The 13,660-nt window shown below is 38.6% G+C and overlaps 1 protein-coding gene and 1 pseudogene across 1 annotated transcript in view; both read left to right on the top strand.

Annotated features, from left to right (window-relative positions):
- THSD7A (thrombospondin type 1 domain containing 7A) overlaps positions 1-13,660 on the top strand; it is a 258,940-nt gene that overhangs the window by 167,221 nt on the left and 78,059 nt on the right. The window contains exons 10-11 of the mRNA XM_032592420.1: positions 7,846-7,978; positions 9,626-9,729. Of these exons, the coding sequence (XP_032448311.1) occupies positions 7,846-7,978; positions 9,626-9,729 (237 nt within the window). The remainder of the gene's footprint in view (positions 1-7,845; positions 7,979-9,625; positions 9,730-13,660) is intronic.
- LOC115509554 lies at positions 9,136-9,246 on the top strand (annotated as a pseudogene).

Genomic DNA, 13,660 nt, shown 5'->3' with positions numbered 1-13,660 from the left:
TCCTTTCTTATTGCTGCTGAGAAAGATTTCATTATCCTCCAGTTGACTTATGCAATACTTGAGCAAATTTTCTCTCAGTGTCACAAGTGACACTGTCTCCTATTTAAAAAAAAACTTTTTTTCAAATGTTTATTTTTGAGAAAGGGAGAGACAGAACATGAGCAGGGAAGGGGCAAAGAGAGAGAAAGAGACAAAGGCACTGAATTCGGAGCAGTCTCCAGGCTCTGAGCTGTCCGCATAGAACCCGACACAGGGCTCAAACTCATATGAGATCATGACTTCAGTTGAAGTCAGATGCTCAACCATCTGAGCCACCCAGGCACTGAAACGGTCTCCTATTGTTTTATTTTACTCTCCCAACAAATAGATAGATTTTCTTAAATTTCTTTCATGCTTTTATTTATTTATGCTTCTTGACTCTTACTAAAGAGATTGAGTCAACTTCTAGATTAACAACTACTGTAAATTGTTGAAAATTATTTAAATTGTAAGAAATTATATGAGATTATAAATTTAATAATGGATTATTTTTACAGTGTGGTTGTCATTTTATACAGTTAAAACGTAAGTTCCATTTTATGCTTTTAAAAAAATTTTTGGTACCCTTGAAAATATCAAATAAAATTAAACCATAAAGTGAGAAAGAATACAAAATTTTTATTTTAAGTCTTTTAAGACATCTAAACAGTTTTTGATGCAAAAAGTTATAAGCATTAATGTTTTTTAAAAAAATTTTAATGTTTGTTTATTTTTGAGAGACAGAGTGTGAGCGGTGGAGGGGCAGAGAAAGTGAGACACAGAATGTGAAGCGGGCTCCAGGCTCTGAGTTGTCACCACAGAGCCTGATGTGGGGCCCGACATGGGGTTCGAACTCACAAAACTGAGATCATGACCTGAGCTGAAGTCAGACGCTTAACTGACTGAGCCACCCAGGCACCCCCAAGCATTAATGTTTTTAAAATAATGGTATTCAACTTAGTAATAAACCAGTGTCACTGACAGTTTTTCCGGATTTTCTTCTCTTATTTTCTTAAACTCTAAATAAGATGAAATCATTTGGTTTGGTCATAAGCAGCAACAGAATTGTGCTTTCTTATCAGTCAGTATTTCTTTGGTAATTATTTGTTTACCATTAAATAATTTATTACTTGTTATTCATCCCTTCAATAAAAAAGGTTATTTATTACATGAAATTCATGTACTTTCAAATTCTATGCTTAATGTTGTTATACTTAAAGTTCATGTTAGTATGAAATAAAGCCATTTAATAATAATCCCAAAATATTTTTGGTTACACTTATAATCATATAATTGAAACCTAACACAAATCTCACATTTTTAAGTGAAATATCTGAAGATGGAAAAACCTTTGCCTTTTGCATATATGAAATATTTCCTTATATTAAGTATTTTAAAATAAAAGTTGAAATGCTCTAAAGTATTTCAAGAAAATAAAGTTGAAAAAAATGAAATATTCCATTAAATTGATTCTAGGCAACATGTAACACCCATTTAGTTATGTCTTTAAAACGGGATTGCTCAACACAGTTGGCATTGTTTCTCCAGCCGCGTTAGTGCAGAAAAAATGTGACAAAATATTTGCTTTTGATTAGAGTTGGGGCGTTCCCAGGAGAGAACAAGAAAAAAAGAGAGGAACAGGGAGTCAAAGATGTTTTCAAGGGAGGATTTCTTGTAATAGTGGAGTATAGAATCTAAGTTGGTTTGGGATGGAAGTGAGGTCATGAAGGGAATGGTAGATAATGAAAGAGTGAGAAGGAAAGTGGACTGGCAGTCTCAATTGCGTTTGAGGAATTTGAGTAAGATGAGACCTGAAGCCGTTTAACTGGAAGATTAGGAGGAGTGTCCAGAAAGTAAGATGTTTAATGATGAGAGTGCGTAAGTACTAATAATAATAGCATCAAGGGATGAACAGAAGGAGCTAGTGTTTGATTTGAAATGGAGGAAAAGGCCACTGAAGGTGAGGAGGTACAGTGATTCAGAGCGCAGTGCCTTCCATGGAGTAACCATGTGAATACCAAAGCCACCCAAGTGGTGCCAGGAGTAGGAAGAGAAAATATTACAAGGAGGGACATTCTAAAGTTGTTAACTAGTGAGATGTTGGTAGCTGGCTGCTACCAGGTGGATAGCTGATGGTCAAGTTGATGACAGAAGAGTTGGAGATTTTTAAAGATCAACGGAGAAGGAAAGATGGAAATGAATAGAATCAGCTTCCAGTGGCAAAAAATATGAAGGAAAATTTCCAAGAGATAGAAGATGAAAGACTGTGTATTCTATGGGTGTCAAGGTGGAAGGATTAGAGAGAGGATGGAACAAAATGAGAAACTGAAAATCGGGTTATAGGGAGTGCTGTGGGTTCAGTTGATGATGGAAGGCGTGCAGGGGTGGCAGGAGCAGGTGCTGGCAGGGATGCTAGTTTCTGTGGTGAGTGACAGGTGACATATAATGAGTTTAGTTGGGCTGGTCTCTTGAAGGGTTTAGTAGCTGCTGTAAATAAAATGCACGGTGCCACTGGGATGCTCTTCTCCCCTGGAGCTCCTGAGTAGTGATTGCCAAGGAGTACACGAATGCCAGCTCAGAAATCTACTGTCCTGTGAGGAGCAAGAGGCTCTCTGAGAGGCAGGGCTGTGTTTGGTTGAGCATAGGTCATCTCAGCAGGAGCAGGAGATCAGCCCTGTTTGTTCTCTTTGGAAGCTCTGTATTGAATCTCCTCTAACAAAAGACTTTCAGAAACCCTGAACTTAGGCATTCAGACTTAAAAAGAATAGCTCTAATTGTGTAATGAGGAAATAAAGGCTAGGGTGTGGGAGAGGGGGTTGCTGTTGGACAACACTGCCAAGATGCTTTGTGCTCCTGGAGAAGCCTTTTCTTTCTTTCTTTCTTTCTTTCTTTTTTTTTTTTTTTTTTTTTTGCCTGTGGACTGCTGTAACAACTGATAATAATGATACAATGGTGTTATAGAAAAGTAGCCTTTTGTTCTAAGGACAATAAAAAGCAATGACATGTGGTTAGTTTATTTTTTCATTATTTGGTATGAAATGGGAACAATCTCAGCTTCATTGAAATAACACCGACTTCTGCACACAATTAAAACTGGTAAACAGAGTTGGGGCACCTGGGTGGCTCAGTTGGTTAAGTGTCTGATTTCAGCTCAGGTCCTGATCTCACGGCTGGTGAGTTCAAGCCCAGCCGTGACAGCTCAGAGCCTGGATCCTGCTTTGTTTGGATTCTGTGTCTCCTTCCCTCTCTCTCCACCCCTCCCTTTCCCCCAAAATGAATAAACATTAAATTTTTTTTAATAAATAAATGGTAAACAAATTTCAGTGTCCAAGGATACATCATAGCAATAGAAAACTAATTCAAGGTAGAGTGGTTCTTTTAAATTTAATTCTTCAGGTAAAGTCTCAATCTTATTAGAGTTTTGAACTTATGAAAATGGAGAGCTCCTCCTTTAGAAAATCACTGTAAAGAGGTAAAATTACACTATAGTCTTGCAAAAGACAGAATAGAAAAGCCTAGTATCACAGGAAGAACAAGAAGAATTATTTCAAATGTTATTCAGCCCTCTCTCAAGATATGTGTTGAAAAATCAATGCTGATAAAGATCAGTATTGAGTAGAGAGTAATTTGAGTCCTCAAACCCATGCCCTTGTTAACTTGTCCCAGATGTTTACAAATTTTTACAAAGGACTTTCCTAAAAAAATAGGAAACATTTATGCATATAAATTGTTGACAACTGTAATCTTAAAAGTATCATTACTTTTGATGAAATAATACATTTCACTGTTCAAATCCTTGGTTTCTAACTGCATTTATTGACTTGAGAGCGAGAAGGGATGTTGCAGAAGTATCTATCCCATCTTGATGCCCTTAAGCAGTACAGCACTAGAATTATCCCAAAGATGTGAAAACCACTGTTATATTTTGCTTCTTGCATGAAACCTTTCCCTTTCAATTTCCTAGCACTGTGCTGCTCAGCCTGCCATCCATCTCACTTCCAGTTTAAATCTTAGTTTTACCTGCCCTTTAAGTCCTCCCATCAAGTAATTTCTCTGGTGAAATGTATCTTGACTGTCTTAAAATCTGTAAAATGATGTAACTACATGAGAGATTGCATGCCCTTTGAGTCTATGTCCCTCATTACCATCATTATCACATAATTGTTTTCTGAAGGTATAATCTTTTTTTCCTATTCCCATCCTAGATATATATTTTCAAGTATAAACACTACAGGAATATTTCTTTGTTTTCCCCATGTTTATCACTTCCAGTAAACAAAACGATCCCTTATATTTTATTAATCCTCAGTGCACAGACTTCATACCCATGTGCGTCCTACTATGAGGAAGTGGGTGAAAAGAAATAGAGGACGCTAACTTACACTCCAGTCGAGAAGTGAAATAAATGTGTTTGCTCATTCAGCAAATATTTATTAAATATAAATGGAAACAATACATGTCTGTCAACCACATATAATAAATTGGGTGTAAAGATGTGCAGGGAACTATGAAGGTTGTAAAATTCCGAGTTTGTCGGTTCAAGTTATCAGTGAGAAACCTTCCACTTTTCTTTTAAACATGTGCTGTAGCTCTTCTTTTGTCTGCATTCTGATCTGAGGACTCTGTAACCTGGCTGAGTTCCACAGTGCTGTTTCTTTGAGTATACAAGTAATTTCCTAACTGACATCTAAGAAGAAGTGAACCTCCCAGTGGATAGAAACATGGATGTCATGACACTTCCTGTGTAAACCCATTAAACTTCCTCCGCAGGTGTTACAGCTTTGGAGTGTTCTGCTTTCATCAGCTCACAGTCTCTGTTCTGTGGGTTGCACAAGGTTAAGGTATTTGAACTTCTTTAAAGAATAAACGGATTGCCATTGTGGAATCAATTGTGGAAGTGGAAAGAGTTACCGTGATCTTACATATCAAATACAAGCCCGTGGATGTTGTGATGAAAAGGCAGTAGAATGTTTCAGAGTTGTACCTGGAGTGAAAAATTTCCTTTCAAGTCAAAAAATGAAGTAGGATTGAAACAGTAACTGCTGCTTCTCAAATCTGAACAGCCCTGCCTATGTCCCCTGTGATATCTAGACAGATAGTGACCAGGAGCTTTACTGTATAAAGTGCCAGTGATGCTGAACTCGTCATCTCCTCCAGGCTCCAGATCCCTGGGTCTCAATTCCATGTCTGTTGTCTACCTGCAGGCAGGGAAGGGCTGGTGAGTTATTGACTCTAAGAATCTTGACCACCTGGGAAACGAAGACCTGCTCCTCTGTGTTCTCTCCCTTTTTTCCTTGTTCAACAAACACCTCCCTTCTTCCCCCAATGCTAAACAAATGATAAGAATGGTTATTTAGTTTATATAAGACAGATCATAACACTAAAAAAAAAAAAAAAGAAAAATAATAGAAAGTGTAAAAGAAGGTAGTAAATGGAGTTGGAGAGGGGAGAGGAAGAGAAAAATTGTACTATAAAGTCAAAGTTAAGGTGAGCTCCTGCAATTGAGAAGAAAAGTAGCCCTGAGATTCTGGTGAACAAAGCAAAAAGTTGAGGCATGTAAGATTCTTAATAGATTGTCAAAGGAAACAAAATTTTTCCTAGCTCTGTATTATTAGAAGAATTTATCACCTGGACCTTAAAATAGGGGCCACTGGACAACATAATGGATGGAGGCAGCATTAGCAATTTTATTAAAACTCCGTCCCATTGGCATTTCTTAGATCTTTCCTAGATAAATTATATTTAATATGTAAAAGTTGCAACTGACACTCAAACTGCTATTATTATGTTAAAAAGTCTATGACAATTTTTGCAAATACTTCAGTTCTCTACTACCCACTACCTCCAGCCCCTAATTCCCTGCTTTATTACCTGTAGTATTCTGATTATTCATAGTACAGGTTTCCCCCCACAATGGGAATAATCCTAAAAAGGCACATGTGAACCCTAGAATCTTAAATTGGTATGTGACATACAGGGTCATCTATTCTAGTAGATCTCAAACCTGGCTCTTCATCATAATTCCCTGGAAAGCTTTGTAAAAATCAGATCCCCAAACCCAGCTCACAAAGATTCTGGTTTAGTAGTTCTGGGTTTTGGCTGAGAAATCTGTTTTGGTTTTCCTTTTTAATGTTTTGAAAGAAACTATTCTACATAGACATTTAGGAATCATTAATCTGATTCATTCTCCCATCTAATTTGGAAATTTTTAGTCCACACTGCTGAGAGTCCCATGTTCAGGGATACCCCAGCTTCATGAGAAAAGATGTCCCTTATAGGAAAGTTCTGATTGTCACATCATATTTTTCTACTGACTCAGTTACTTTAAGAATGTTTCATTTAACGTCTTGAAAGATTTTTTAAAGTTTGTCTTTGAGAGAGAGAGAGAAAGAGAGAGAGACACTGAGAGAGCCAGGTAGGGGCAGTGAGAGGAGAGAGAGAATCCCAAGCAGGCTCCATACTGTCAGCCCATCGTGGGGTTCAGTCTCATGAAACATGAGATCCTGACCTGAGCCAAAATCAAGAGTCTGACACTTAACCAACTGAGCCACCCAGGTGCCCCTCATTTAATTTTTTTTACTAACCATCCATCGTTAGGGACTGCTAACCTTTCTAAATTTTTCTGTTCCTATAACTGCATATGAAATATTTAATGATCTTGTAAAAAATGTAAATGCATCGGGGAACTCTATTAACATAATTCTTTAGGGAATTCTTTTAAGTAATTTACAATTTACTTGAGAATTTACAATTCTAAGTAAAATTGTGCCATGTGGCCATCCATCCTTAAAGGGTATATATTGTAAATTGGAATATCTTTTATTAAAGTTGACAAGTCTTATACCTTATCTGTTTCAAATACAAAAATATTTGGACATCTTTATATCAGTAATACTGTCAAGCTGATATCTTCATTGAAGGTAAATCTTAATTATTTCCATTGGTTTTTTAAAATGTAATTTGGATTTATTTACCTACAGTAATTACTATTTTGAATGCTTCTGTAAAAATTCTGCTTCTAAGAAACCACTTTCATTTCACTAGTTACAGTCCTGATGTTTAGAATGTGACCTGAATTGAAGATCTTAGACTGTTTAACATGAATAATAAATGACTAGAATAATTTATGAGGTATGCATTTCAAATTAAGTGAATAACAGGGGCGCCTGGGTGGCGCAGTCGGTTAAGCGTCCGACTTCAGCCAGGTCACGATCTCGCGGTCCGTGAGTTCGAGCCCCGCGTCAGGCTCTGGGCTGATGGCTCAGAGCCTGGAGCCTGTTTCCGATTCTGTGTCTCCCTCTCTCTCTGCCCCTCCCCCGTTCATGCTCTGTCTCTCTCTGTCCCAAAAATAAATAAACATTCAAATTAAGTGAATAACAAAGAAATAAAATTTCACATTAAAACATTGAATATAGTCTCCTAAGAAAGATTCATCAGGACTGTATGAGTCCCATGTGGTAATCGGGACTATGTGAAATGGCATAAAAATAAACTTTAGGTAGAGGAAAATATATTAATTAGATCTGTCATATTTCTCAAGGGGAAGGAAATATATAAAAGAGCATTTACTTTGTGTCTGCACATTAGGAAGGCTAGTTGACTATGCAACTGTTTTCTCTCTTCTTCACATTTTGGGGATATAAATTGATCAGGTGTTCAGCATAAGAGTCTGGAGAAGTTAGGAAATAACTAGAACGGATGAGGCCGCTCATTCACAGATGTCAAAGCATATGTAGCTGGAATCCATGTAATGTCTTCACACAGGCTGCTATTTGGATATTGTTTGTCAATGCAGAGTACAGCAGTTAAAAAGCTGCTTCCTTCCAGGGGACTCCGGAGTCAAGAAGCAGGCTAGGCACCGGGTCATCATTCAGCTGCCAGCCAATGGAGGCAGGGACTGCACGGACCCGCTCTACGAAGAGAGAGCCTGTGAGGCCCCTCAAGTGTGCCAGAGCTACAGGTAATAGAGTTCTAAACAAAACCGTTGTAAGCTGTGCACTGAGCACACACTACAAGACCATTTTCTGTTCGACGATGAGAGAAGGAAGCCAGCGCTGTCCCCCAGGCTCAGTGGAGTCTGTATGATGTGTGGCTGTGCGTGCCATCTCTTGCCTCTTTAAAGTTGCTGCTGCACCACTGGAATTATCTCCAGGGAGACAAACACTTGTGTACGTTTCCAAACTGTATCACTAGCTCCGGGGAGTTGGGGAAGTTCCTTATGTTGATATAAACTATAAGAAATTCAGAAAAGTGGGGGCACCTGGGTGGCTCAGTCTGTTGAACGTCCGACTTTGGCTCAGCTCATGATCTCATAGCATGTGAGTTCAAGCCCCGCGTGGGGCTCTGTGCTGACAGCTCAGAGCCGGGAGCCTGCTTCGGATTCTGTGTCTCCCTTCCTCTGTGCCCTTCCCCTACTTGTGCTCTGTCTCTCTCTCCCTCTCTCACATGTAAATAATAAACATTTTTAAAAATTTTTAAAAAAAGAAATTCATAAAATGGTTAATAATTATGAAACACAAAAGCAGTTCCATTCCAGATAGAGGAATAAATAGTCTAAGCATGCTTCCCCTGGCTCGAAAGAGCACCTGTTCCTCATGTATGCTGGCATTCTGGCTCACAAAATGACATATTTATTTCAGTGATGCTAACAAGATGTCTGTTCTGTTCATTTGTGGCCACCTCAAGGAAAACTAAGGTGATTCAAGCTGTTTATCATCATGTTGGTAATTATTAGGGAAAATTTTCCCCATAACTATGAAAAGAAGGCACCTAATTGAAACTTTAAGCGGTATATCGTTGCAATCTGATGACAAATGAAGCATTAGGGCATTAATTGATAGAAGGTGTGATCAAAAATAACTTAAGGTGTATCTGATGGCAAGTCTGCCATCTTAATTTACCTGTATTTAATGCTGATATGACAGACGGTATAATCACATGTTTACTATGAACACTGCCTGACAACTCTCAGCCCAAACTTATTTCTTTGGGGGATTTGTTTTTGTAAAATGTATTGTAATCGCAGTTTCTGATTTACACCTACATTGTTAACCAAATGATAAAAGGCTCCTGACCTGAATACAGTTTCATAACTTGAATATAAAATAAACATAACCTAGCTTTGCGCAGTGGCAGTATCGTAGCCAATGAGGTTTATCCGAGGCGCGATTATTGCTAATTGAAAACTTTTCCTAAAATAAACATAACTTATTTAAATGGGATGCATCACTTCTAGTACTATAGCTTACACTGATGCCAGTCCTAATCAATAAAAAGGCTAAATGCGGTTGTACTTGAAACTAATGTAAGAAATATTAACTGTACTTCACTTTTTTAACAAAAGGCTAAGCGCATGGATAGAGTTCATTTCTGTAGAAAGCGACCATGACGGACTCTTGTCTCCACTGCCATAGAAAGTACTTTTATAGTTAATGCTCCTTTTTTCTGTGTCTTGATAGAGATCTAAACTACACTTACATAGGACTGAACATATTCAAATAAATTCCCCTTTGCAGCTCTCGGAGTCATGTTTCCGTGCCACCATAGGTCTCTGGTTCGCCTTGTGTGTTTGCTTCCTCTGTGTGAGGCTTCTGTTCTCCTCTTGTAGGTGGAAGACTCACAAATGGCGCAGGTGCCAGTTAGTCCCTTGGAGTGTGCAACAGGACAGCCCTGGAGCCCAGGAGGGCTGTGGGCCTGGACGACAGGCAAGAGGTGAGAGGCCCCATCCCACAGCCGATCGATTTGCTTTTCATTCTTCAACGTCGCTAACTTAACCACTAGCTTAATGAGTTTGCCACTTTGATGCTATGCTTAGCAAACAGAGCAGATGTCAGTCTCTTACTACCCATTCTACCTAACACAGGAACATGGAAAATCATCATTTTAAATTGTGTCTCTTGTTGTGTGACATTAGACTATAACTCCTCTGGTTGAAGTTTTCTTTCATTCCTATTTAAGATAAAACGAGCTCTTGAGAAGCTCATGACTATTGTACCCTGCACCTTGTTTGGGGTTTTTTGGTTAGTTTTTGGATCTTGGTATTCCATAACAGTTTGTTTGTCACCTTAAGCGTCAATAAGATCCTTGGAGTGCCTGGGTAGCTCAGTCGGTTAAGCGTCCACCTTCAGCTCAGGTCATGATCTCACAGTTCGTGAGTTCAAGGCCCGCGTCGGGCTTATGCTGACAGCTCGCTACCTGGAGTCTGCTTTGGATTCTGTGTCTCCCTCTCTCTGCTCCTCCCCTGCTCACATTCTGTGTGTGTGTCTCTCTCTCAAAAATAAGTAAAAAACATTTTTAAAAAAAAAGAGTCAATATGATCCTTATATCCTTGCCTTTATGTACTATATGGGTGCATGCATGTAATGTAATTGGTTAACTTACCAGAAATTTTCAGCAATGACATCCCTAATGTTGTCATGGCTATGCCCAATTCTATTCATATTCAGTACTGATTTTTAAATGGCAGATTTATTTACTCAAAATCTGCCATATGTGGACTGCAATCTGTCTGCACTACTAGATAATACCGAATCTTGCAGAAATGAGAGATGGAATCATTTCCAACATTTACTGGATAGTATGATTATTTACTAGATACTGTGGGTAATACATTTCAAGCTCTGGAACATGTTGTTTATACTTGTAGCAAGTTCAGTCTTTAGATATCATGATTGTTTTTACTCATATTGACTTATAGCCGTGTAGTTCCTGATACATATTTAAAATGTAGCTGAATACATAATTGAATACCCAGCCACCTTTTTTTTTAATTCATACAAATATGTTTTGCCCCTCATTTGTAGTTACATATGTGATAGTGATGCAAAAGTCTGGGCACACAGAATTTCAGTTTTTGTTGATAGTGATCCTTTACAGTGAAAGGATTGCTTCTTTTTAAGTTTTGTGTTTTTTTTGTTTTGTTTTGTTTTTTTGTACTTAGAAGGAAGGGCAGAGAAAAAGGGACAGAGAGAGAATCCCAAGAAGACTCCACACTGTCACTGCAGAGCCAGACACAGGGCTTAAACTCATGAACCTTGAGATCATGACCTGAACTGAGATCAAGAGTCAGGTGCTTGGCTGATTGAGCCACCCAGGCGCCCTGGATTGCTTTTTAAATTTGACATAAAAAGCTCCTTTTTGATAAAATCTTCTATTTTTATCATCATCCTTTTAGAAATCTATTTGAAACATAAAATTTAGCTTATAAATAATACTAACTACCTAGTGATTTTTAGAACTTTATTTCACCTGCTTAATTTTCCTTATTTATCCTCCACCATCAGCAGTGGCTCAAACATAACTGTCTCTGTTATAGTTATAGAGCCTTAGGTATTTAGAATTGAAAGTCGTTCTCCCCATTTCAAACCATTCATCGAGAAATTGAGTGATACAAGGCCTTCTTGTTCTACCTTGCTCATTCCTTCTGAGTCAGACATACAACTGCATGCAACTCAGGCCCCACATAGAGTTTATAATATAACAGACTTGAGTAAGGAAATCAGGAAACATGAGTTTTAGTCTCGTTCTTTCATGAACACAGGATAAGGCTTGCTCATCCCTTCACCTTCCTGGGTCTCAGTTAATTTACATGAGGAAAAGAAAAAGAAAAGAAGGTTGGACCAAATGATCTTTCAGGGTTTTTCCACTTTTGATATTCTATAATCTATGCACACGTAATGCGCAAGGATCGAAGTGTGAAATTAAGTTAGGCAAAACAGATGAATTTCTATAGAACACCACTGGAGGAAATCCAAGATAGGGTAAAAGCAGCACAAGTGTGAAAACAGCTCCAGTTCCAAACTCTTCCTTAACCACTACACAACTGTGGTTCATTCATTTCCTCCCCCAGAGGCTGAGGGCATAACGATCCCCACAGCACTTTGTACATAGTAAGTCTTCCTTCAATGTTAACTCTTTACCCTTCCTGCTAGGTCATGGCCCCAGGGAATGTGCACAGAGGTCATTGTTGGCATAAATGCAACCATTTTAACATGGGCCTTTTGGTTTTTGACACACAATCTGCATAAAGACTGTTCTTTCTGTGATTACTGGCGATCATCTCATATCCGTATCTGAAAACCTCTGTTCATTCTTCCTCCTGGGTAATGGGGCCTTCAACTTCCTCAGTGCTACTGTCTCCTGCCTTTCTGGTCATTCCATTCTTGCTTTCCCGTTACTGGTGCCTCTTCGTCTGCCTAATACTTATATAATGTTTTCTAATCTCGGTATACTCGTCAGACTTCTTACTCTACATCGACAATCTTTTCTATTTCCAGGATATCTGGGAAGAGAAAGTTGCATTGTAACAAATCATTTCTGCATCAATACATTCAGAAGAAACTCTTTAACTTCCATGTGAAGATAGCCTTTTTCTTTGTTGCCTTGGTAGATTAAAGATTGTTAGAGTCTATATTCCTACAGAAACTTGAAATGAGGAGAATTAGGAGTAGAGAAATATCTTTTGCTAGTGGCAAAAAGGCAGAATTTTCCTCCTTTGATGGTCAAGGCTGTTTTCAGAACTCTGCATGATCAACCTATCAGTTTCTTGCTATTTTCCTTTTTGTTCTTACCTGATCAGAGACCTAAATGCCGACTGGTGCTTTTGATGATTCAAATAATTGTATGGTCAGGATTAGCATCAATCAGCAAGGACTATAGAGAAGCTACCCCATCCTGTCCTGTACAGCAGACTTTCTAGTTGGTCATTCATTCAACCATGATTGAATTCAGAAGACTGTATAGAAAGAGCCACATGTGTCAGGAAGGAATGCATATGTTTAAGCCAGGGAGCTTCCATTTGGTTAGGGAAATGGTATCACTGGTGAAAGACTGAAACTTAACCCATTGCAAAAGCAGCCATTTGAAACTAAAGGGCTTAAGAAAGACCTAAAGAAGGCTGAGACTTGTCTTGTACCATAGCATTAGAATAAATAGAAAGGAGAGGAGATAAGATCAATTATACAAGCTAAGCATTTGGGGAAAGAAAAAGCAAAACCATTAAATGTGTTCACAGAAAAAGTAGGTAGGTGGAAGCTCCAGAGATGTGAGCTACAACCTGGGGTGATTTTGTAGGAGGCTGTAAATGTCAAAATCTTGTTTAGTATTTTAGACCTTGTTCAATAAGTGGTAGACGCAAGGACCTGATGAAAGCACTGTTTAATCTGTCAGCATGTACAGACTAAGCTAGAAAGATAAGACATGTGGGTCTGGATGCCAGCTGGACACTGTCGTATAATGTGAGGCTGAAGTAATAGGGGCTTAGACTGGAATCAGTAGTGGGAATGGACAAAAGTAAGTAGATTTCAACACACAGTAGAGGAAAATAACTTTAGCACTTAGTGGCAGACTGTAGAAGCAGAGATAGAAATAAATGAGTCAAAGATGATCATGTGGAGGGGCACTGGGGTGGCTCGGTCAGTTAAGCATCCAACTCTTGATTTTGGCTCAGGTAATGATCTCATGGTTCGTGAGATTGAGCCCTGGGTAAGGCTCTGCACTGACAGCATGGAGCCTGCTTAGGATTCTCTCTCTCCCTCTCTCTCTCCCCTCCCCAAGCTTGCTCTCTCTTTCTCTTAAAATAAATGAATAGACTTAAAAAATATATGATTGTATGGATATTTTATATTGTGCATTAGAGATGATG

Source organism: Lynx canadensis, chromosome A2, assembly GCF_007474595.2.
Source record: "Lynx canadensis isolate LIC74 chromosome A2, mLynCan4.pri.v2, whole genome shotgun sequence".
Taxonomy (NCBI): domain Eukaryota; kingdom Metazoa; phylum Chordata; class Mammalia; order Carnivora; family Felidae; genus Lynx; species Lynx canadensis.
Note: the sequence above shows the minus strand (reverse complement) of the source record. Positions and strands in the feature narration are given on the sequence as shown.